Here is a 25,366-nt window from a genome sequence, read left to right on the forward strand (position 1 = left end):
CCTAGGGAGCCCTGCAGCTTTCCCTGAAGGTGAGGAAGGAACAGAGACCGGAAGTGGGGGTGGGGGCGAGGGCACTGGTAAGGGTGGGGTGACCGGTATTGCATTGTGGGGCTGGAGCTGGGCTTCCGGCCATTGATCCATTGGTGACAAGGGACCTCCAGCCTGGCGCCCTAGAGGCTGTCTGGTCAGCCCCTACCCACTGGCTTTGTGTTCCTGTGCCTAAGTCAGACTCCCAGGAAAACACAGAGGGCAGGAGTTGGGGGTGGGGAAACTGATCCTCTAGAGCTCCTTCCCGGAAGGGCCCACTGAGGCCAAGAAAGGGGGCAGGACTTTATAAGGATCACACTGGGGTCTGGGGCAAAACAATGACTGAAACTCTGGGCTCCTGACTTCAGCCCAGAGCTATTTTCCACATACTCCAAAGGGCCCCAGTATTATAAAATGCTCCGCGATGAGACCATTTGGCCAGACTCCATGCTAGAGGATGGGCCCACCTCCAGGCCACCTCCCAGGTGTGGTCTGGACCACTCCTCCAGCCCTGCGGCTTAGCTGAAGCTGCCAAACCCGATTTTCCAGCAGTTGCCCTGGCTGGGTAGAGCAGGAAGCCCTCCTCCAGGCATGAGTCCCTCAGGCTGCGGTCCTCCCCTCTCCCACCTCCTGACCTCATCCCTGCTCCTTCTACACCGGTGCCACCACCACTTCCTCCTCCACCTGCCTGCCATCTCGCCTGGGCTGCTCCCTGGGCATTGAGGGGTGTGGTCCAGCACTACCCCTCTCTGGTCCTCAGTTTTCTCATCTAGAGATGGGAAACACTGGACTGCTTCCTGGGGATCGATTGTGGGGAAGCTCCAAAGAAAAGAGAGACACAAATAGCAGTGGGCCACCACTTGGATGGTGGGCTGCTGCAGTGCTGGGAGCAGAGAGTGGGGTGTGAGAAGGAAGCAGTACTCTGTGGGATTCTGGAGGTGTGGTTGTTGGGGTGTGAGGTGCAAGGTAAAGGGAGTGCCCCTCTGGTTCCCTCAGGTCACCTCTGTGAGAGACAGAGACCATCACCCCAGACTAAATCCCCTCGTTACCAATTTTCAGAGCCCTCGCCGCGGTCCAGTGCGGTGCCTGTGTGCTCTGTGTCATGTCTGTCTCCCACCGAGCCATAACACCAGCCAGGAAGAACGCCCACCGTCATGCTCACTGCTCTGTCCCCAGAACTTGGCATCCTCCCTGGCACACAGCAGGCACTACTGACCAAGACACAGTTTCAGATTGAAAAGCAGAAGGAGAGGCGCCCTAGGGGCTGGAGACCGGCCAGGTCAGCTCACCTAACCCAGGCCCCTTCTCTGGGCTGCCAGACTGCCCAAGCCTCCTCCTCTGGCCTGGGAGCCCGGTGTTCTCAGCTTCCAGGGAGCTATGGCTGGGGTGAGGGAGAATGAACTGTATTCGGTCAACCGGGGGGTCACTTAGACTGGGGTGGTGGGTGCCCACTGGCTGCGGCTGCTGCTGGGAGCCTGAAGGGGGAGGAGAGATGGGAACCTGGGAGGGGGAGGGGCAGTGAAGCAGCCATCATTGCAGAGGGAGCTAAAAATAGCCAGAAGAGCTGATGTCATCGGGTTCCCACAGCTCAGCACCCCGCTCACTCACACACACACACACACAAATGCACACACACTCTCACAGCCCCAGATACACACAGACACAAGTGTGGGCATGCATGCATGCATGCGTTTGCACACAAACACACACATACACTCATATAGGGGAGGGAGGCTCTTCTGGGTCCCAGGGCTGCAGGGGCAGGGAAGTCTGGCGAGTGTGTTTGCATGTATGTGTGTGTGTACCCGGGTTTGCATGAGTGTGATTGCAAGTGTCTGTCTATACGCTTGTGTGCTGTGTCTAGGAGCATGCATGTTTGTGTGTGTGTGTGTGCTCATTTGTAGGCATGTGTATGTGTTGTTACATGTGTCATGTGGAGAGGTTTATATGCATTTGTGTCAGTGCACATATCTGTTTATAGGCATGTACTTGTATGCATGTGTGAATTTGTTGCATTGTGTATCTGTGAGGCCAGTTGTATTTACATGTCTGCATGTGTTCCTGTCATGTGTCTTTATATGTGTGGGCCCCCCTGTGGGCCTTGGGCACTAGCCTAGCTAGCTTCCAGCTCTGACTGGGGTTCAGCACCTTCCCCCTAAACCCTGAGAAGCCTGATCCTCCGCCAGTGCTGTCTGGGCACGATGTGTCAGTGAATTCTCTGCCCCCTCTCCTCCTCTCAGGGTCCCAGTCTCTGGCAAGCCTTGGAGTGAATGAAAGCAGACAGAATTCATTTTCTCCTCACAGGCTTCCCAGGGGGCCAGGCCAAAGGTCTCAGTGTTCACTCCCACGCCCAACCCTCAAGGAAGGGAGCCCTGGAACTGGAGCCAGACCTCAGGACATTGGGACACACATTAACTTGTGCATAAAGTGACACCTTAGAGACACAGTCCCTCACAATGTTTCCTGCCACTGAGACACAACTCCATGAAGACACACCCCACGTAAACTCAGTTACACCCGATGACACATGGGCGCACATGCGGAAATCCAAGTGGAAAATCCCCAGGCCTGAGTCCCACTTTCTGGACTCTAACTCAGTCTCACCCCACCCACAAACACCCCAGCTAAGCTGTTAGTCCTGGAAAATACCAACCTCAGAGAATGGCTGTGGGGCTGAAGACGGTACACCCCGCTCAGAAGCTGATACTCTCCTCCTTCCGGCCGCCCGCACCCGCCTCCTGACCTTCATTCCTCTTCGCGGAGATGATGCCTCTCTCTCCGACCCGCTCATATGTTCACAAACACACCTTGACACACGCAGCTGGCAATACAGGCACATTCTTTGCAAAGGCACGTTCAGCCACATGTCCGCTTAGATCCCCATTCTCTTGGTCTCACAAACACTGACCATAAGAGGCACACAGAGCCACATACCCCTCTCACTCAGGCACTCATGGTTTACACTGGAGCAGTGAAATCTGTCTTTCATGCTATCCTTTTCTGATCTGTGCCTCTACCTCCCTCTCCAAGGATCTGGCTTCTTATACCTTCCAAGGTGTTTCCGGAGATCCTTTTCCCTGTGCAGATGGGAGTGCAAGGCAGGAAGTTCCCCCACCTCGCAGGGCAGATCAAAAGCTGAGGCCAAAGACGGTGTGTGTTGCTGACCTTGTTCTGTCCTTCCACTGTCTTACTCTGAGGCCTGCTGCTGTCGCTGAAGCCTATCCCTGGGAGCATTCAGTCCCAACCCTGCCCTCATACCCTACATAGTCAGCTGGAAACACCTTGGAGTGGAGTAAAGAGTTGGAGCAGAAAGGATTGTTATTTGCCTGCTGTTTACCACCCGTGCCCCTTAGGAGATGCAGGTCCGGAGCCAGCCAAGCTTCTGGACTAGTTTCTGGGCATTTCTAGAGGATCAGAAAGCTGCCACGTTGACAAAGGTGTCTGAGTACTGAGGAGAGGAAGGAGAGGGAAGAGTGTGAGGAAGGCAGAAGTTCTGGAAGCTCCACTGCTCCTAGATTCTCTCGTTTCCCCAGGCTCTCCACTTCCAGCCAATACATCCTCCGTTAAGGCTCTCAGCCTTAGGGATGCCTGCCATCAAGACCCCACCATACCTTTGGGGTGATAATTCACAGAAGGTGTGTCCCCGACAGTGCCTGCACAGGGCTAATGTGGGGAAAACTTGAGTGGCCCCGTTTTTCTCACCCCCCACCCTGGCTCAGGGCCCTCGGCTAACCTTGCAGTAGAAGGATCCACACCCTAGTGGTGGCAGTGTGGGTGTCGTTGATATCCGTGGCCATGGTGGCAAGATTGGTGGCTGCAGTGGTGGCAGTTGGGCCTTGGGATTTCTGCCGGTACCTTCTGCGGCTACACTTAAACATCCTGGGAAACCGGAGCCGAGGTCAGCCCATACCTGGCCTCTGGTAGGGGGAAATTATGCCCCGGGGCCGGGCTTCCCTGGTGGCGCAGTGGTTGGGAGTCCGCCTGCCAATGCAGGGGACACGGATTCAAGCCCTGGTCGGGGAGGATTCCACATGCCGCAGAGCAGCTGGGCCCGTGTGCCACAACTACTGAAGCCCACGTGCCTACAGCCTGTGAGCCACAACTACTGAGCCCATGTGCCACAGCTGCTGGAGCCCGTGTGCCTAGAGCCCGAGCTCCGCAGCAGGAGAGGCCACCGCAGTGAGAGGCCCGCACACCGCAACGGAGAGTGGCCCCCGCTCGCCACAACTAGAGAAAGCGCACGCGCAGCAACGAAGACCCAACGCAGCCAAAAATAAATAATAAATAAATAAATATATAACAAGCCCTGGGGCCGAGGGGCACAGACAAGCTGAGAAGGCCCCATGGGCGCAGGGAACTTCTGTCGTGTGCCTGATGGTGCTACTGGCCAGGGCAGCTGAGGCCTCTATGACATACAGAGTCTATGTAAGAGTAATGCTGTTTATTACAGGTCCTGATCCCCAACCCCTCCCTTAGGGGTCAGGCTCCCTCACAATTCTCTCCATGGGTCCAGCCAAAGAGCCAGCTTGGCCCCTTGGAAAAAAGGAACTCTGAGTAAAAAAATCCCTCCCTCATTTTCTCACTCATCCACATTAACAATGTTTATTTTTATTTTTATTTTTTTTTAACAATGTTTATTGAGTACTTACTATGTGCCAAACACAGTGCCAAGTCCTTTACAAACATAATCTCATCTAATCCCACAACAACCCTACAAGGAGATTCTGTCATTATTCCTATTTCATATACAGTCGATTCTTGTTATTCGTGGTAGTTAGCCCTAATAAAGTCACCACAAACACTGTATTAGCAAATATTGAGCCAATGCTCCCAGGAGGAATACAGGATTAGATTCACACTAACCGCTGGTCACAACATTTTGTCAACTGAACAATAACCTAGTTTACTTGTGTTTCTGTTAAAGCCACTTCATTTAAAATATATTGATGTCAATAACATTGAACTCACAGCCAACAAATGGCCAACGTTTGCCTGAATGAAGTTTATCTAACACATGTATTTTCTTCATAAGGCACATCACAGCCTTCTTGCACTTCGGAACACTAGAGAGCAATTCAGCACTACGCTGGAGGGAGTCTTTAATAGCAAAGTCACCAACAAAAAGCACAAAAATGCAAAAAACATGACAGACACTAAATAGGCCGCAAAAAGAACACTTGTTTACATTGTGAGAGCTGAAACAAGAAGGCAGAGCATCCCCCTGTTCAACCTCAGCTGAGAACAAGCATGGTAGACAACTCAAATTTTTTGCAGCTCTGCGCATGTCCATGAATGACCACAAAAGTGCTGTGAGTATTGGTTTGGAGTTTTAAATCATTTTTAGTGAGTGGGTAAATTCACAGATATGGAATCCATGAATAATGAGGATCAACTGTACAAGGAAACTGAGGCTCAGTTAGGCTCACACAATTAGAGGCAGGCAGGGATTCAAATCCGGGATGGCCGAGGCCCAAAGCCCAGACGTTTAACTCCTGCTACTCTGTGAGCATTCATTCATTCATTCAGAAATGTGCACTTAACCTTCTGTGCCTCTCTTTCCCCATATTTAAAAAGCAGACGAAAAGAGAGTCTTATCTCATAAGACTGTTGTGAAAGGAGAAAAAAGACTTACTATATAAGTTATGCATTTAAAACATGATATGTACAAATGTTAGTGTTAACAGCCTTCCTCTCTCTCCTGTCTCTTCAACTGCCTCCTCCCATTATAAAAACAAAACAAATTTAAAAATCTTCCATCCCACACCCCCTCTGGCTGTGACTCTCCTTATGCTGAACTTTTCACTCTGTGGTCATTCCCTTATGTCCCAGAATGGGAAGAAAAATCTCATTTTAAATCTCACTTGAAAACCCCATAACTATTCTGTTATACAGACCAGGAAACAGAGGCTTAAACCCAAGTCTAAGAAATGCCCCTAGGGTCACACAGCTAATAAGCAACAGAACCAGGATTCGAGCACTTGGTCTGAGTGACTTAAAAGCCAGAACTTTCCCAGCACCTCGACCTCCAGGACCAGCAGCCCCGGAAGGATTGACGATGATGGGGATTACCGAGCTGTAGAACTTGGTGGGGAGGGGTCGGGGGAGGAATGGGGTCAGGGCTTTTGTGGGACCATGGTGCCCCCTGCTGGCAGGAATGGAAGGGGTGTATGCAGAGTGCTGAGAGGACTGAGGAGAGAGAAAGGGTGGGGAGGGAGAAGAGTGAGGAGGAAAGACTCAGGGAGGAGAAAGATGGGTTGAAGGTTTTTTTTTTTTTAAACATCTTTATTGGAGTATAATTGCTTTACAATGGTGTGGGGTTGAAGTTTTGTGGAGAGAAAAAGACTAGAAGATTAGGAGTCTTTTTCCACTCAGAGGAGGGGGCAGAAAACTCCAAGCCTTGGCCGTTGCCTTGAAAGCATGTGTGGGCATGTCTGCGTGAGAGTGTGTGTGTGTGTGTGTGTGTGTGAGAGAGAGAGAGAGAGAATGTTTCAGTATGTACTTCAGGTGTTGCTCTGTTGATTGTTGCTGGGAGTCAGTCCACACAGTTCACAGTGTGTGTGTGCGTGTGTGAGTGTGCATTCGAGAGCACTAGGAGGTGTTTGTGTGTGTGTGTCTGAATATACAGCTTGGGCAGATGTGCGTGCCTCGAGCATGCAGGGTGTGTATGACAGTATCAGCAGGTGCAGGGTAGGAAACGCCTGTGCGCTGTCGTGGTGGAAGGCACACAGTTCTGGGGGGTCACTTGCCCCACCCACAGACCTCTCTCTCCTTCAGGTCAGGAGGGGCGTTGCCCATGGCTGGCGTTGCCAGAAGGAGCCCCGAGGCGGCTGGGGCTGTGAGGACGGAGCGCCAGGCAGCAGGGGGGCAGCAGGCGCTGGAGGAGGCTGACTGGCTGCGTGTGGGGTAGGCGGGCGGGCAGAAGGAGGCCTTTAAAGCACCTGCCCCGCCCACAGGTGAGCAGTGCTGTGTGAGAGCCAGCTCCGTCTCCCCGCCTGCCCACTCAGTGGCAGTTCCCCGGAGCTGCAGTTCCCTCTGGAGCCTCAGCAGATCCCTCTTTCAGAACTCACTACCAAGAACCCTGAACAGGTGATGGCATAGGATAGAGACTATCCCGTGAAGTGAAATCAATCTGGAAACAGGTTTGGGGAGCTGGAAGGGCCATGGGGAGGGTCTTGGAAGAGTCTAGGATTGGTTTCGGGGGGAGTGGAAAGCCCAGGATACACAGGTGCCAGGGAAGGGCATGGAGTGACACTGTAGCGTGGGAGTCAGGCTTGGGGTGCCAGTAGAGGAACCTGGGATGTTAGGATTTCAGAGTGCCAGGTGTTGGTAGAGGGCCTGGGCAGTACAGAGGGATAGGAGCGTCAGGATGGGAATTGGGAAAAGTCCTGAGGTGTCAGAGTCCAGATGCAGGAAAAGCTTGGTGATTATATGAGTCCAGGATGCTGGAGTCTGGTATGTCAGCCCAGGTTGGGGGTGGGGGCAGGGAGCAAGGTCCTAACACACACATCTGCCTCCCAGGAGCCACCATGCAGTGCTTCAGCTTCATTAAGACCATGATGATCCTCTTCAATATGCTCATCTTTGTAAGTGTCGGGGTTATGGGCTCTTTGGGGTTCCCTATAGGAGTAGGTCTTAACCTGAGCAGAGCCCGAACTGGGGAAGAGGAGACTGCTATGCCCAAACTCTTCCTGCAAGTTGAGGAGGTGCAGAAGTCTCCCCAAATGCTGAGTCCTGGTCCCAGTAGCAGCCTGGCTGCCACACAGTTGGGGTGGAGAAGGTTAGGGGCATCCTCTCCCTTCCAGGAAGCTTCAGCTCAGGCAGGCTTACAGCAGGGCAGAGTAGGCTAACAGGCTGGGGCCCCAGTGCGGGGAAGGGGTTTGCCCAAGGTCACCTCGTGTGGAAGGAAATTCAGTGGCCTCTGTATGATGGGGAACCAAAAGCACAGAAGGCCCAGAGACATCGGAGCAGAGTGTCAGCTGCAAGCAGCCCTTATTCATTCAACAAACACATTGCCTAAGACACTGTGCTGAGTGCTGGGGTGACAGGTAAGCAAGCCCTTTCTCTGCCCTTGGGGATCTCAGGTCCAGCAGGCCAGATAGGCAGACAGTTTCGACATAGTATACGTGGTCTTAGCACAGGGGTCCATAGGAGGGGCTTGAACCCTGCCTGGTCAGAGAAGACTTCTAGGAGGAAATAGCTGAGGCTAGGAATTTGCACTGAGTGAGGGGGTCGGTAAAGCATGCAGAAAGGCCCAAAGGCAATGAAATCAGATATTGTTCAGAAAACCAGGAACAGATTATATAGGGCATGTTTGAGGAAGCTGAGCAATGAGGCATGAACCCTAGAGATGGGCAGAAATGGACAAAATGGACAAAGGACAAAGCCCTTGGATGGTGGCTAAGGGATGGAAGAAGGGGCAAGGGAGACATCGTCTTGGAGATGATGACCACGTCTCTGGCAAGAACAACCTGGGGGATATCTCGCAGGCAGCTGTGTACCCAGTGGGGTTGCAGCTCAGGATATTTGAAAGTCATGTGCCCATAGGTGATTGTTGAAGCCATGGGAGGGGTGAGAGCACTCAGGGAGAGTGAACTCCAGGAAACTCAGCTTACAAGGGATAAACAGGGAAATGGCCACCAGGAAGCAAATGAAGAAAGAGCAGCAGGAAGCAAACGAGGTATCAGGGAGGTCAAAGAGGATCCACCCATGACTAAGCACATGTCACCAGAGACCCTGGAGCCACATGAGAGTGGGTAGGAGTGAGTGAAAGGGCAGGAAATGGAGACATGAAGTATAGATGAATTTGGAGGAATTGGGCTGGGGGTGAGTAAACTCTGACTCCGATGTGGTCTTCCTCTGGTTTCAGGGAACTAGACTTGCCTTGGGCTTCCTCTGGTTTCAGGGAACTAGACTTTATCCATGTATCCGAAGAAGGCAACAGGATTGCAGGGATTTGGAGAGCAGGGGCTCTGGTCCGAGGCGGTTAAAGGCAAATCTGGTTTGGTTTCTGCTTCTGTTGCCCTTGCCTCGCCAGACTGGGCAGGGCAGGCCTCAGACTCCTTGAAATTTGACCCTGTAGGCTAAAAGCCCAGCTTTCTGTCCTTGGGCAAACATGCTGGGATCCACCCACAATCTGCCACCTCACTCCTGGTTCTAGCCTCAGTTTCCATAGCCGGAAAGTAGGGACTGGACATCTACCTAGGCAGAGTCAGGCTGATTTATCCACTGAAGCTCTGGATCAGCAAGGCTTTGCTCTAAGCTGTGGGAACTGGGCAGTGCCCTCCTCCCCAGTCTAGGCTTCAGGATTCCCTCTGAGCTGGGGGTTGAGCCAGAGAGCCTCTAAGAGCTCTGGCTGTACTTCCTCTGTGGTGCCTCAGTTTCCACTTGGGTGGCAAGGAGAGGTCTAGGCTGGTTCTGGAGGGGAGCCAAATGGGGCCTTGGCATGGGTATCCCTTCTCACCACCGCCCTCTCCAACGTTGGGAGCAGGTGTAAACCTCAGCCATGCCTCTGTTGCTATGGTGACTGTGGAGACTGCTCAAGGCTCCCACCCCCCTGTTCCCACCTATCAGAGGACAGTTGTTCCAGGCACCTGGAGGGGGGAATGGAGAGGGGGGCGGGGGGAGGGAGGGGGAAGCTGCTGGGGGGGATGTTCACCTACTTTTTTCACCCCTAGCTATGTGGCATGACCCTGGCAACAGTGAGGGAAAGCCTTGCCCCTCCCCCCACCCTTGAGCTATTTCTGGAATCCCTGATCCCATTTATATCTGCCTAGGTGTGCAGCCTGGTGCTGGCTATGGATGTTCCAGCTCCCATCTTTCTGGCTCTAAAGGATGTTTTTCCTCCCTACAGGATGAGTTTTTAGACTCCATAGTCAATAAAGGGGGAAGTTTCTCATCTCCCATCTCCCTAACTCAGTTGTGTGGTAGGGAGCTGTTTGATGGCACTGTTTCAAGGTCTGCCTCTCTGTCTCCAGCTGTGTGGTGTGGCCCTGTTGGCAGTGGGCATCTGGGTGTCAGTCGATGGACCATCCTTCATGAAGATCTTCGGGCCACTATCATCCAGTGCCATGGAGTTTGTCAACGTGGGCTACTTCCTCATCGCAGCTGGCGCTGTGCTCCTCACTCTTGGTTTCCTGGGCTGCTATGGTGCCCAGACTGAGAACAAGTGTGCTCTCATGATGGTGTGTCAAACCCAGCTCCACAGGCCCGTAACCGAGACCCAGGGTCCCTCACCCTTGACACCAGGCCCTGGGGATCCCCAAGCCCTGCTCTGGACTCCAGGGGCCTCAGCCAGTGGGGCCCCTGACTTGTTTTCATGTGGGGGTGGGTTAGGGCAAGGAATGCATGAGGGACTGTCTCTCCCTAAAACTCAAGATCCCTGTTCTCCACTCAGTTCTTCTTCATCCTCCTCATCATCTTCATTGCTGAGGTTGCAGCTGCTGTGGTTGCCTTGGTGTACACCACAATGGTGAGGAGCGGGGATGGGGCAAGGGGGGAACAACTGGGCAAAGCACTGCGAATGGCCACCCTCCCTACCAGGCCCTAAACACTGACTTTCCCCACCCAGGCTGAGAACTTCCTGACGTTGATGGTAGTGCCCACCATCAAGAAAGAGTACGGTTCCCAAAAAGACTTCACCCAAGTGTGGAACTCCACCATGGAAGGGGTAAGGTGGGCTGGGAGAGATTTGGGGGTGAGGAGAAATAAGCAAGGCCCCACTGACCATCTCTTCTCATCTTCAGCTCAAGTGCTGTGGCTTCAACAACTACACAGATTTTGAGGACTCTCCCTATGAAAAAGAGAACAACGTCTTTCCCCCATACTGTTGCTTTGACCATGGCAATGGCACATTTGTGGAACCCTGCACTAGGGTCGAGGCCCAGAACCAGAAAGTAGAGGTATAGGTTGGCCTGGGAGGTTGGGCTGCTTTAATGGCCTCGGAGAGCTGAAAGTGAGTGGGGTCAGCTGCTGACTATAGATGCTCTCTCCCCTCCAAGGGTTGCTTCAATCAGCTTCTGTATGACATCAGAACCAATGCAGTTACCGTGGGTGGTGTGGCAGCTGGAATTGCGGGCTTAGAGGTAAGGAGGGGAGGAGGTTGGGGCAGGATATCCCCATGGGCTCAGGGCTGCTTGACCCATGTCTGAGGCCTTTCTGGAAGAGACAGACTTCTAACAAAGCTTCATGTCGAATGTCTGGGGGCCAGGGGACTAAAGCTTAAGGACCCTGATCATGTTTCTTCCTCTCTGCCTGTTCCTTTCTCATCAGCTGGCTGCCATGATTGTGTCCATGTATCTGTACTGCAATCTGAAATAAGTCGGCTTCTGCCTCCGCCACTGCTGCTGCCATACAGGAACTGAGAAGAGGCACCCCAGCACTGCCAAGAGGCAGTGATCAGCGTGGGGACAGGATCTAACAGTGTCACTTGGGCTGGAGTGGGCCTGGGGCCAAATAGGCACCACCCCCTTGAACCTGTGCCAGACTTGTCCTTCCATTGGTGATGTTGGGGTCCACCTATTTCAGAGCCTCTAAGGTAGCCAATCCTCTTGCCCATTCCTCCAGTCTGTTTCTTAAACCCTTGATACCCTCTCAGGCCAGGGGGTGGGGTGCTCTTGGTGATCCCAGTACTCCACAGGGGGGATTAAAGGCACTGCACCGATAACACGAGCATATGCAAGATCAGCAGTCACCAGGCAGATGTGTAGAAAGCACTTCAGAACTCAAAAACCCATTAAAATGTTTCCATTTGGACTCTTTTTGTGAGAGGGACCCCATCATGCCTCAACTGGCCTCAGATTCCTGTGGGGCTATTGACTCAGAAGGCTCCTAGAAATGTAGCAGAATGGAAGTAGCACGGAGGTGGGTGGATATTTCTCACCTTTATTCGGATGCCAGGCCTGGGAGGGAGCCTAGCAAGGATGGCCAAGAGGACACTGGGGGAGAAAGCAGGGGCTGGGCCAGTCTGCAGTCCTGTAATGTGGGAGGACTTTGGCCTGAAACTGCCCTCTCCTGGGTAGGTGCACTGGGCTGGAAAGCTATGAAAATAAAAAGCTTGTGCCCAAGTGGGGGCAGGGAGAGCAGAAATATTGCCAGGGCGATGGAAGAGGGTCATTCCTTAGGCTCTGGGAAGCCCTCCAGAAGCCCCCATCAGGGGACCCAAGCTGCCTACCCTTCTCATGCAGGCACAGCCCCCGACCTGTCCCTGCTTTAGGGATTTCAGAAAGAATTTCATTTATTCTCGGTCTTGGTCGCCCAGGGCTCTATAGATTTGATCTCTTGTCGAGTCTTAACCACCCCCATGTTCCAGAAACTGGGCCTAGAAAGGCCAAGTGACTTGCTCCAGGCCTACAACCTCCCATGAAGACCTGAGCCTGGATGTGGGTCCAGGACATCTGACTCCAGAGCCGGGTGGGATCCTGGCTGACATGGGAACATGATTTACTTTTAGGCCAGAATGTCCCAGACATAGACCTGATCGATTGCTGCTGCAGGAGACATAGCACTAAGGTGGAAGGCTGTGGCCAGAGGATATGGTGTCTACTACCAAGCAAAGCCCAGCCTGGCAAACCAGTCCTCCTTGCTTGCCTCTGAGCCCTGGATTCCTCTTCCCAGGTTTTGCTAGGGCAACCCAGATCCATCACCCCTCGTGAATCCAAAAAGGAACTGCGACCTAGCCAGTGCAGTGCAGTGCCTGAGAGCTGGTCTGTGAGGCCCAGATCAGCAGCCTGCTGGGAGGATGGGCAGGTAGAGCACTTAGCCCCCTCCCACCTTTGCCACCTTTCTATGCCTCTCACACTACCCCACCCCCAGGCACCTATATAGAGGCTACAAGGGATTTGTCTGCCCTGGGTGGGCCTCCTCCACCTCATTATGAGCTAACTGTTCCTCAACCTGGCTGTTGTGGCACCTCAAGCGCTATCTCTACCTCCAGCAAACACTGAAGCCACACACCACCCGTGCCATCTCCGAGCGGGGCTCCAGGCACCGCTTGGAGAGGCGAGGGCAGAGAGCTGGTGACAGGGCAGAGCTCCAGCCAGCTCCTGCCTCCCTGGCCAAGGCTCTGTATAAGGAGCTCATGAGGCTCACTTTGCAAGGGCTCTGCAGGCAGACCCCTTCTCCAAGTGTCCTACACTTACTCTCTTGAACCTAAGTCCTTCACAGATTCCTTAAATGTCATGCCCTGTGCCTTGGGCTATCTCAACCACTTCCTCTGGACAATCTCATCCATTTTCTGGTGCTAGTGTGACTAACTTAGATCTTCCTGACTTCTTTGGATCACTGGTTGGGTGATCTGATGAAAATGATGGCTTTTCTCCAGAAAAATGCCCAGATATGGAGTCTGCATACAAAGTACCCTAAGGACCATAGACATCCTTGTTCCTATGTCTCCACCTGCAGCCCAGTCCTCACTTCCTGAATGATGCCCATTCAGCTCTGTCTCATCCACTTCCTTCCCACCTCCACTATACTCACCTGCTCTCTATCACCGCCACCCCCCATCCCCAGGTATCCCTTTTTACTCTCTCTTGCTCCATTTTTGGGGACAGGTGCCCTGGCCCAGACACGAGCTAGGCAGAAAACAGCCTGATGGTTAATTAAACAGTGGGAATGGGGTATAGGGTGGCCGCTCTGAGCTCAGCCCCAAGTAGGGTGGGGCAAAGGTCAGGCTCTGTTGTTCTAGGGTAAAAACATTGGAGTTTGAGACTTGGGCATCCCCTGCTGGCCAAATGGTCCCAAATGGAAGATAAACCTGTGGAGGACAGTAAAGGTCCATCATGACCATCCTCTCTCCTACCCATCTCTCTCTCTTTCTGTCTCTGTGTGTCTGTCTCTCTCACACATACACACACACACACACACACACACACACACAAGTCACAAGATAATCCCCAGAGCTTTTCTCCTTTTTTAATCAATGACCACCTCATCCAGCTTTGGAAATCTGAGAGGAGGCTGAAAGAGGCCTGGTTCAGTGTCTGAGGGTCTCTGAGTGAGTCTGCATCAGCAGGTGGGCCCCTGCTGGGCCTGTCCATGGGTTGGGCACAGCAGTTTCCTGAGTAAGAGCCCGCCCCACCCTCAGGGCAGCACCCCAGTCCAAAAAAAAAATCAAGGCCCTACAGGCTTCCGCCGGTTTCCAAGGCCCTCAGGACAGTCAATAAATAGGTTAGATTCTGAGCCAGGCCTGGGAGGAGGGAGTATACAAAGGGCAGGATCAGCTGCCCAGGGATCCCAAAGATTCCCAGGTACTATCCTGCCCTTTCCCGACAAGGAAGTAAATAAATAGACCTCCAACTCAGGAACAGGGATGTTGGAGCAGGGGAACCCTCCCCTGGGAGTTAGTAATTAAGTCTCATGTTAAAAACAAACCAGCCCCAGCCCCTGAGAGTGTCTACAAAATCCTACAGGATTGGGTGAAGGGCTAGCCTGCCTGGGGGTACACAGTACCCAGCCCTGCAGGGTCCTGGAGGAGGTCTCATGTCTGTTCTGCAGCTCCTGGGGCTCCCTCCTCCTTTGGGGGTGGCTCCAAGAAAACTGGGGTGATTGATGGTGGCTTCTTCATTCTGGGAAGATAACAGGAAAATGAATAGGGAGGAGGTCATTAGCTACGTCCCCTAACCCCACTAGTCTTCCATTTCCAAGGACAGAATAGAGTCACTCACGAGTAGGGGGAGGCTGGGACCCCCACCACCAGAAAGTGGTTCCTCTTCCGAAACAATCTCCACAGGCCCCGGTGGTTGCCACGTACATCCAGGTCCCAGATATGGAGGCACTGGTGGGGGTGGGGTGGGGCAAAGGCAAGAGTCGGAGAGCTGTGGGGAGGGCCCTTGGCCAACCCCCTCTCCTCAGCAGCCTCCTCAGTTTGCAAGAGGTAGCATCTTCAAGAATATGGATTTGTAAAGGGGCTTAGAAGAGAGGCTCTGAGAGTATGAAGAGAAGGTTCTGAGGTGGAAGATTCCAGAAAGGCTCCTTGTATCTTGGGGAGGGGTATTCCTGGGGTAGGTGTGGTATTGAGGCACCTTGGCAAGCTGGGTCCAGGTGGTGAAGTCATCATCCTTCTCCATTCGGATAAAGGCCACATAGGTGTGGCCCTCCGTGTCTGGCAGGAAAGAGTCTTCACAAGGGTTCTTGCTGTGGTCCAGAACCTCAGCTTCACTGTAGCAGGGAGTGGGGGAGAAAGGCCAAGACAGGGCCTACCTCATGAGTGTGTCACACAGGCCCTGTGCTTTTAATGCTCTACTGCTGCCATCTTGGAATTCTTAACATTTGTTGTTTTTTGGCGTTTTTTGGCCGCAGCACATGAGCTCTTAGTTCCCCAACCAGGGATCAAACCCGTGCCCCCTGAATTGGGAGTGTGGAGTCTTAACCACTGGACTGCCAGGGAAGTCCCACTTAATAATGTTTGAACAAGGGAGCTTGGTTTTCATTTTGCAGTGGGCCCCACAAATTATGGGGCCAAGACTCCCAGTATTGACTTCTCCTTACCCCCTGCCTCATATACCCCACTGCCCTAGGCCATACCTGAGCAGCCTGTGAACTTCCACTTCATACGCTTCTTTCTTCAGACTAAAGGAGAAGGAGAAATGGGTCAGGGGAGGGAGTAGCCCCTCAAGGGATGACATGGAGATTGGGGGGCAGCAGGGCTGGGGTAAACACACAGACCGCAGGGCTAGTAGGGCCTGTCAGGCACTGGTTATCAAGGCCCCTAAATATCCTCTCCTTGGCCGTCCCCAGCCCCCACCTGTCCACGTTCCTCAGCTGGACACCTGGAACCGTGTTGAACTTGTGCTTCTTGAAGTAGGCCTCCTGGAATGGACGTGAAGGTGAAAATCAGGGCATTACACTGTCTGGCCCACACCTGCCTGCTGACCCACCACATATCCACGAGGCCCACAAATGAAGTCCTAGATCTATAAAGGTCCCTCTGGCTCCACCATTGCCAGAGAGCTCATGCTCATACTGGCATCTCATGCTACTGACCCCTGAGCTAGTCCTTGCCCCCAGTGGCTCTCCCTGGGCCTGCTGTTCTAGGGCCACAGAAGCCAGGAATGGCCCCTGCAAAGGGACAGGCTGGACTGGGAGGGAGAAAACTGCTATGACTAAGGTACTAAGGGTGAAGGACATGAGGTCACTCCCCGTCCCTCTCGGAGATGAGTGGGGGTCTTGTAGTAATCAGCCCCTGAAGGCCCTTCTGGCTTCTAGGAGGTTCCAAGCTGGAAACTCTCCATTCTTTACACTGGGTTGTCTCAAGGCCTCCCTGGCTATAACTGGGGAGTGGCCCTTTGGACACAGCGATGAAGGGGTGGGGACCTGGGGCCCTCTCTGTTCACTTCAGGCTCAGGCTTAGGCCTCAGCACTTGCAAGGACAGGAGAGGGCAGAGTTTGCTGGGCTGGATGAGTGCGTGGCAGACGAAATATCCTCCCCACACCCACAGTCTAGTGCTAAAAATAGTAATGATAAAAATAATACCAGCTAATCCTTATATAATGTTTACAGTCCAAAGCATATTATACATATTAACTCATTTAAACCTCATAACCTCACAACCCTATGAGGTAGGAGTATTTTTATCCTCATTTCACAAATAAAGAAACTGAGGCAAAAGAAGGTAAGTAATTTCCCTAAGGCTACACATGGCTAGTGAGTGGCAGAGCTGGGGTCGCTCGAGTCCATGTTCTTGCCCCTTTTACCACACTGTGCCCTATGCCCCAACACCCCTGCCTCCCACTCACATGGAAGTAGCCATTCATGTTGAGGCCAACGATGCCAAAGTGGTAGGATCGGGAAATGTCAGGGATGATGCACTCTCGGCCTCGGCGTTGTTCCGGCATCCGCATCCACATATCCCAGTCCCAGAGCTGGGGGCGTGGAAGACTCTGAGAGTTACGAGCTTCCAAGCTGGTAGGGGACTTCAGCCCACTCACCCTACCCTGCCAGGGTACCTTTTCCGGTGTGGGCCACTTGGGCTCAAGCTCCTCCTTGTACAAGGACTTCCTGAGCACCCAGCCCAGCCCAGGCATGGTCTCCACGCGGTACAGCAGTGCTGGGTCCTCAGCTGTGTGTTCATACCCCTGGGGACAGGGGGCCGTGATGGGAGGTATTAGCTCAGGGCCTCTACCAACTCCGCAGCTGACCCCTGGCCACTCAGCCTACCTGGTCATTCCAGGCAGAGATACAGTACAGGCTGTCGTCCTCCTCCAACAGGTGGATGGATTGGCTCAGGAAACTGAGAGGCAGGGTCCAGGGGTTCAGGGAGGGGCAAGGACAAACCCAGTCACACAGTGATGCTGGAAGAACTGGAGATGGGACTCCGGAGTCATGCCTCCTTCCCCCAGAGCCCCACTGTCTCCATTCATCCTTTCTACTCTCTACTCCAGCCCCAATCCCCACCAGCCTATCTTTGCTCAGGCTTTTTCCCCACTTTGGAGCTTGCTTCCTCTGGAAAGCTTTCCAAGACCCCTCATTGCCTTCCTCCCTGGAGACCCAGTCATGCACAGAGGCCCTACGCAGCTTGGAGCTGCAAGGAGGGACACTTCCCTCACCTGAAAAAATCCACAGCGATGTCCAGGTCCTCCTCCAGAACCACAGCAAACTTGGCTTCCTGTAGGGGGTGGGGGACAACATGATCCCAAGGGGGACTCTCTCATCCCATCTCTTCCACCTCCATCCCACTTCTCAGGCAGCACTACCCCCATTTTCCACATCAGGAGGATGAGACCCAGAGAGAGAAAGAGCTTGCTATATAATAAGACCAGACTTATGCCCATGTTTCCCCTCTCTAGGTCCAAGAGTTTTGTCTTTACTACTCACCGGAAACAGGTTGAAAGTGGCAGTGAGGCTGGCCTTGTAGTGCTGGGTGGGGAGTAGGAATAGGGCACATGAGCTTTGGGGTGGACAGTGGGGCCCGGTGTCCACCCCTTCCATCCTTGTCTAGGCGGTACCTGAGACACACGGGCGTTCTTGATGCTGATGGGAGTGTGCTGGATGCCCCTCAGACCAAACAGCGCCACCACATCCATCGGCTCCTAAGGGGCATGGCCGCCGGTCATCATGTGAGCCACCCACCCCCTGCCCACCCCTGCAGGCGCTGACACACCAAGCCCTGCACATTTCAAGGCCCTTGCCCGGGCTGTCTCCCTTGCCAGTCCTCTGTGATCACTGCTACTCAGCACCAGCAACCCTGCACTCTGCTCCACCCAAAGCCCCCAAGCCCTACTCACCTCATAGTAGCCGTCGATGAAAACCGTTATCATCTGGGGAGACACCCCCTGGGCTGAGAGTAGAGAGCGCAGCATCCTGGGGAGCCCAGGGTTGGATTAGGCCTCTTTGTCCCCCCAGATCAGGACTCCCCTGTGCTTACAGATGGGCCCAGATTCTCCACGCTCACCACCAAAGGTGAATGCACCTAGAATCTGTTTCCATTCCGCCCACCTCAAGAGTTCCCCCTGCAGGTACATGAGCCTCGGGTTCCCACCACTGAGCACCCTCCTGTTCAGTGCTGGATACAGCCCCCTTCCAGGCTCACCGGTACAGGTAATTGGGCCGGTTCCCCGCAATGACAGCCACAGGCACATTGAAGACCTTGTTGTCTGGGAGCTGAGGGAGAAATAGTGTTCAGCACTTGCCTCACTCTCTCTTCAAACTGGGATCCCCACCTGGGGAAGAGTCTTGAGGGAGAGGGAGACTCAAGGGAAAAGGCAGAGGGTCTTCCCTGTCCTGGCCCCTCCACACACTCAGCCCAACTCCAACTCTAGGCCTTTGCTCACATGGCCTGCTCCTTCCCCGCAACCAAGACGCCCCGTCTTTCAGAGCTCAGTATAAATCCTCAGCTCCTGGTTCCCTCCCAGGCTGGGGTAGGGAAAGCCCAACCTGGACCTTTCCTGGGGCCCCTTGCCAAGTTGGGAAGGAGTCCGGGCCTCGCTGCCCAAGGCCCCACTCACTGGGTCAGGGCTGAACTCGATGGGTGTGGGGTCCTTGCAGCTGCACACACTCCCATAGCCCTCGACTTTGCTGCAGAAGCGGTGGCGGCGACGGTTCAGCTCTGTGTCTGCCCAGTGGCACTCTGCTTCTGAGGGAGGGATGAGGTCAACAGGATGAGGGCATGAGGCCAGTGTGGTTTGGAGAACACCAGGCACCCAGTCAAGAATAGAGCCCCGTGAAGAGAACCCAAATGCCTATCCCCAGCCCAGGCACTGCCCTGGAGCCCAGCGCCCGCTAACCCCACCTTCAGCTGAGCTCAGCGGCACATCTGTCTTCAGTAGGACTGGATCCCCCCAGGAGGAGAGGGCAGGTGACTTAGAATGTTTCTCCCCGAGGACAGGACCTGGCAGGGGGCAGAAATGAGGGGCAATGGGGGCCCAGGCTGCAGTTCTGGAGCTTCTTCCCATCTCCCGGCCCACTTTCATCCAGCCTACCACCACCGACTCCTATTTGCCCCCCAGCCCACCCCATCTCCTGGAGTTCTGCTCCTCTCAGCCCCTTAATACTACAGGGCGGATGGCCTATGGTGCTGGCACCTCCTTTTCGTCCCACGAAGGCCCAGGTGTCCCTCCAGCCCAGGGCAGGGCCGGCCTGGCTGCCTAGGCTCCTCAGCAGAGCCTTGGCTGTGTCCTTGAGGTGGAAGGAGCCCTCATCCTGGGAGACCAGAAAAGGTGGTCAGCCTGACTGGCACAGCTCCAGCAGACCTAGCATCAGGGAACACTAACTACATGTCAAGCACCATGTAAAATCTTTTACTTAAATTAGCTCATTAAACTATCACAACAACCCTTTGTGGTTACTATCATTTCACAGATAATTAAAGGCTTAGACAGATTCTGAGAATCACCCAAGGTCACTAGGCTAATTAGTCCTTAACATGATCCCACACAGTCTGCACCTCTGTCCCCTGCTACCTCTTTGCCCTCTTCTCACCACCCTTCTCCTCCCCTCCCTTATTCTACTCCAGCTCCACTGGCAGCCCGGCTGTTCCACACCAAACACCTTACCAATTCAGGGCCTTTGCACCTGCCATTCTTTCTATCTAGACTGCTCTTCCTCCAGATATTCACATGGCTCACTCCTCACTTCCTCCAGCTTTCTGTGCACAGGTCATGTCCTTACAGAGGCCTCCCCTTTCTAAAATGCACCCCCATCACCCTGTCTCCCTTGCTTAATTTTCTTCTTCACACAAGTTATCTTTTCCTGACATGGTAGGTTTATTTGGCTGCTTTTTGTTGCTCTTGCCCTATTGGTGTAAGCTCCATAAGGGTAGGGACTCTGTCTTGCTCTCCATTGACAAGGATAGGATTGGAACCTGGTCACCTTCCTCCAGAGGCTCTTGCCACTATGCCATATTAGGGGCACAGAATCCAGGGCCATGAGCAGGGGTGTTGGGAACGGGGCCAAGGCAGAGTCACTGACCTTGACGGTGCAGATGAGCACTCGGCCAGGTGCCACCATGTTGAGGAACAGCACCATGGCCTCATCCTCATGAGGCGAGTACGTGTCAAACACCCGCTTTGCCATCACATGGCCCTGGCAGGAGACACACCTCTCATGAGTTAGTGTCACCAGCAAGGAGGGCTCAGCTTTGGCCCTCTAGGTCCCCTACCCCTAGAACCTCACCGTGGCCTGGTTGAGGACGATGACATGGATGCCCCGGCCCTGCTCCCGGGCCTCATCCTCCAGCACCTACAGGGTAGCAGAGACAAGGTCAAACTCTTCACTCTGGCATTTGAGGTCTCTCTGTCTTATGGGCACTTAAAAAAAACAGCTGCATGAAACAAAACCTCCCCTCCTTCCTCTGCTTCTGTTCACACAGTTCTCTTCCAACCCAGCCTGAAGGCCATCTCTTCCAGGAAGCCTCCATAGCACCCCCATCAAAAGAGATCCCATCTTTCTACAACACCTCCCGACCCCCCCACCAGCTTTCACGACTCTTAGAGCCCTTGACTATCTCAGCCTCATGCTGGAGGTATCACCGTCTAACAGATGGAGCCCCTCAAAGTAGGGCCAGGGCTGACTACCTCCAGGTTCCCAGTGTCCAGGACAAGGCCAAGGCCAAAGAAGGGACCAGGAAATAAATAAATAAATGGGACCACAAAATAAATAAATCACTGAATTAACTGCCTACTAATACTACTGATCACTTTTGATAATATCCCACTACATATAATACATTTCACATACCTTACATTTAATCCTGACAAGCAGAAATCATTAGTCCCAGTCTACAGATGAGGAACTGAGGCCTCCGAAGTCACACAGCTAGAAACTGGCAGAGCTGCAGTTCCCACTCAGGCAGTGGACCCAGAGCCAGCGGACCACACCGTAAGTAGAATGCAGTGACCGTACACTAGACACCAGCCCACTCACCGTAGTGCCGTCCACTGCTACGTACACTTTGCTGCGGCTTGAGTATACCTCCACATCCAGGACCCGTCGGGGACCACTGCCTCTGCGCCGTGGGGACTCCACTCGGCCCAGGGCCTCATCTGTGGGTGTGTGACAGGTCATGGAGATAGTCCCTCCAGCAGTGTCTCACCCCTTGGGATCTGCCCACCATTTCAGCCACAGGATCCCAGGGGACGCCCCCTCCACCACCAATCCCATCCTCAGTCTGGTCCTACCATAGTCTTTTTCTGGCTCCGGGTCTTCATTGGCCTCGCTGATTGCTCTCCGCGTGTCCAGGATCAACTTGATGTTGACAATGACGGTCACCAGTAGGAAAAGCACAGCTCCTGTCTGAGGGGAGGGGTGGGGACAACTAAAGAAGGGCACCCCCTAAAGATCACTGCGGGTCTTGCTGAAAGGAGGGCTCTGGCTGAAGTGATGACACAGGGAGAACCTGGGTTTTGCCTCTCTTCCCTCTGTCTGACCAGCTCTACTCCCCCAGACCTGGGTTCAGTTTCATGACCACCTCCTTCAGGGACCCTCCCCTGACCCTTCCCCCTTCATCAGGGCGCTCCCTACCCAGAACTCCTGTATTCTTCCATTTGAGCCTTGATTCCCTTGGTTCCTCCACAATTAGTTCCTAGAGATGGAGCCAGTCCCAGAGAACCATGCTGGGGATCAGAAGACCTGGGTCCTAGCCCTGACTGCCTGACAGGTGTGGGTCCTGGGCAAAGCCTTCCTGATCCAACTTCAGGTTTGTCAGAAGCCTAGGAGGTTGTACTTGGGTTCTGATTCCAGAACTCTGGACCCAACCCACTACCTGGTAGGGACATGAGACAAAGAGATTTCCCACCCTCTTTCCAGGGTGGGGGCAGCCAAGGTAGGTCCCAGTACCCACAGTCTAGGCTGGGGTAAAGCTGGGAGAGAGCCCCTAGGAGATATGGGACACCTCTATACCTGACAGAATCTCCGCAGGGCCCGCTGGTTGGTCAGTTTATACTTCCAGGTAAGATACCAGCTCCGCTTTTTCCGAGCCCCAAAGGGCTTGATGAGGGGGCTGGGCTTCCAGTCGTCCATGCCGGATTGGGGGGTCACCACTGTCCTGGCCAACCCATGCCTTCAGGAATCTGAGGAGACCAGAGGGTCACGTGGGGTAAAGTTTTCCTCCCAAAGTCTGATGCTTTCTTGGGGAGATGAAGGAGGACCCCCCAGTAACCCATCCTTGCAGCATCCATGCTGTGTGACCTGGGAAAAGTGGCTCAACTTCTCTGGAAAGGAAACCTTCAGAGGGGTCAGATCACCTGGAAACTCCCCTGGGGCTGGGGAAACTGACAGGACTGCCCATTGTCCCAAGGCTGGAGGCCAAATAATCGGCTCTTAAGGCTCATCAATCCCTAAAAGAACCAAGCCCCAGGCCTTCCTAGTCCTAGGGTGAGCGAAGGGCAGCGACCCCCCCCCCCCATTCTCCACCCCCTTCCGCCCTCGCCCCCTCCTATCTGGCCCTGCTCTTCTCCTCCCGCGCCTTGGGCCGCCCCAGCACTCGGGGACCCGCCCCGGCCATGCCACCCCTCCCGGACCCCCGCCCAGAGACACTCACGGCTCAGGGGGCCCGGGCCCCGCTCGGGCCCCGCTCGGGCCCGCACTGCTCGGCCCGGCGCTCCGCGGCCTCCGCCTCCTCCATGCCGCTCGCGGCCCCGCCCCGGCCCGGGCGGCCCGCCTCCCCGCTTCCGCCGCCGCCGCCGCCGCCGCGGGGTGAGAGGGCGGCGGGAGGCGCTTAGGGCGGCGGCTGGTGTCTTCCCGCAGCGAGTAGCGGTAATGCTCGGTGCCTCGGCCGCCTTGCAGCTGGCTGGCCGGGTGGGCGGCTGGGGGAGAGCAGCTTCCCCGCTCCCAACACTGCGTGGTGGCAAACCCGATTGGGGTCGGAGTCCTAGAGCCTTGGAGTAGACCGCAGGGCACGCCAGGGTCAGAGGGGCTACAGGCCTCGGACCCAGATACCCCTCCCTTTGCCTGGGCAAGGCTGCACCCAGGTCTAGAGCATGCGAGGCCACTGCAGACTACGGGGGAATTAAAAACCTGGTTCTACCACCCACCTAGACTTTGGGCAAGTCACTTCACGTCTCAGCCTAGGTTCTCTTCTCTGTGAAATGAGTATGACCTCATATGACACTCCCTGGCAGTCACTGTTCTAAGTAAGCATCTTACTATATTAACTAATTTAATTCCACAACAACTCCATGAGGTAGGTACTGTTACTATCCCAATCTTTTAGACAAAGAAAATGAGGCCCAATATCACGAAGTTGGTAAAGCTAGAATTCAAACCCAGGCAGCCTGGCTCCAGATTCCACTCTTAACCCCTCACTATACTGACAATAATAACACTTACAGAGTTTAACACACGCGAAGCACTTAGCTTAACACAGTGGTTCTCAAACTTCAGCTTGCATCAGAATCACTTGGAGGACTTGTTAAAACAGATTGCTGGGCCCCATTCTTAGAGTTTTTGATTCAGGAGTCTGGGGCAGAGCAGAACACTGCATTTCGAAAAAGTTTCTAGGTGATGGTGATGCTTATTTGAAGTGAGTGGGTAGCCATGGCACAGTTTTAGGCAGGGAAGCAACATAATCCAACTTAAGAGAACATTTACTGTTTTGTGGATAACAGATGAAAGGGAGACGGAAGAAGCCAGAAGATAGATTTTTTTTGAGCTCTCCATATTCCATCTGCTTCCTGAAATGGTGGGATGGTATCCCCCAAATGTTAACAGTGCTTGTCTCAGTAGTTGAGGCAATCAGTGATTTCTCCTAATAAGTATGTGTTAGAATAGAAGAAATCCCAACACATTTTAAAAAGGCATTTTAGAAAGGTGTCCCGCAGGGTTCCTCCCTGACCCTCTTCTCTCCTCAAACTCACTCTCCACAGAAGATCTTATCCACTCTCATGAGCTCTCTGACCATCTAGATTCCTAAACTCATATCTGTAGACTTAACCTTTCTCCTGAGCTCCAGGCGGACCTGTGTTCAACTACCAGCTGGGCATTCTCATAGGTCCCTCCAATTCAACATAGCTCCTGCTAGAATCAACTCTTCTCACTCCCAGTCCTCTTCTTGTGTTCCCTTCCTTCATGAATGGCATCAGATCAAACAGCTGGGAGTCACCCTCGATTCCTTGTCTCTCTCCAGCAACCAGTCCAGGTCTGTTTGCTCACCATTGTATTCTTTGTACCACACACAATGGCTAGAACATAGGAGATTCTCCATAATATTTTTTGAAATCATTCGTTTTCTGGACAAATATTTATCAAATGCCAGTATAAACAAATGAATGTTACTAGTCACCAAGTCTTGTCAATCTTACCTCCTAAAGAGTCCTCCTCCATTCAGGTCTAATTCTTTTCCAACCTTACCACCAGCCGCTGTCCAGGCCATTTTAGTTTCTTGTCTTCTAGCTGGTCTCCATGACTCCAGATTTTTACCCCTTTAATTCTTTCTCCTTGCAAAATCCAGAGTATTTTTTCAAAAAGGCAAATCTGTTTTGTAAATCTCTGATTTAAAACCCTTCCATGGTTCAAGGCATACTAAGGAAAAGTATTTTACTTAAAATTACAAAGGTAACAAGCTAAAAAATAATGATAGAAATGTATAGGGCCAATGGAAGAAGGAAGTACAGTGTGAGGTAGATCTTATTTATCATAATAGGAAGTCAGTAGACAATGTTTAAAATTAAGACATAGTGGTATAAGTCTATTGTGGAGTTATGAGTATAAACACCAGGAAAAAATAGCTGAAAGTGGTTGCCTCTGGGGAGTGGGACTAGAGGTGGGAAAGAATAGGTTGCTGTAACTATCTTTTCATTATAAATCCTTCTGTAACCATGGGCTGGAATTACTTGGATTAAAAACCAAAATCAAGGGGCTTCCCTGGTGGCGCAGTGGTTGGGAGTCCGCCTGCCGATGCAGGGGACACGG

General features: G+C 53.3%; 2 protein-coding genes across 2 annotated transcripts; one reads left to right on the top strand and one right to left on the bottom strand.

Moving 5' to 3' along the window:
- The first annotated feature begins 6,969 nt into the window (after positions 1-6,969).
- Positions 6,970-11,778, top strand: TSPAN1 (tetraspanin 1). Its single transcript, XM_032645655.1, has 8 exons — positions 6,970-7,113; positions 7,546-7,610; positions 10,002-10,208; positions 10,421-10,495; positions 10,595-10,693; positions 10,770-10,925; positions 11,025-11,108; positions 11,296-11,778. The coding sequence occupies exons 2-8, from the start codon at positions 7,554-7,556 to the stop codon at positions 11,341-11,343; spliced, it is 726 nt and encodes a 241-aa protein (XP_032501546.1). The 5' UTR covers positions 6,970-7,113; positions 7,546-7,553; the 3' UTR covers positions 11,344-11,778.
- A 2,135-nt stretch (positions 11,779-13,913) lies between these two features.
- Positions 13,914-23,121, bottom strand: POMGNT1 (protein O-linked mannose N-acetylglucosaminyltransferase 1 (beta 1,2-)). The gene is made up of 22 exons (XM_032645268.1): positions 22,998-23,121; positions 22,358-22,527; positions 21,637-21,751; positions 21,383-21,501; positions 20,633-20,698; positions 20,429-20,542; positions 19,543-19,660; positions 19,251-19,349; positions 18,967-19,094; positions 18,552-18,622; positions 18,247-18,322; positions 17,968-18,051; positions 17,837-17,878; positions 17,569-17,627; positions 17,180-17,252; positions 16,969-17,097; positions 16,759-16,884; positions 15,767-15,831; positions 15,547-15,591; positions 15,045-15,180; positions 14,688-14,797; positions 13,914-14,588 (listed from the first exon to the last, which is right to left on the bottom strand). Exons 2-22 carry the CDS (start codon positions 22,475-22,477, stop codon positions 14,501-14,503), a joined length of 1,983 nt encoding a protein of 660 aa, XP_032501159.1. The 5' UTR covers positions 22,478-22,527; positions 22,998-23,121; the 3' UTR covers positions 13,914-14,500.
- Between the last annotated feature and the right edge of the window lie 2,245 nt (positions 23,122-25,366).

This window comes from Phocoena sinus, chromosome 1, assembly GCF_008692025.1.
Source record: "Phocoena sinus isolate mPhoSin1 chromosome 1, mPhoSin1.pri, whole genome shotgun sequence".
In the NCBI taxonomy this organism is placed as follows: domain Eukaryota; kingdom Metazoa; phylum Chordata; class Mammalia; order Artiodactyla; family Phocoenidae; genus Phocoena; species Phocoena sinus.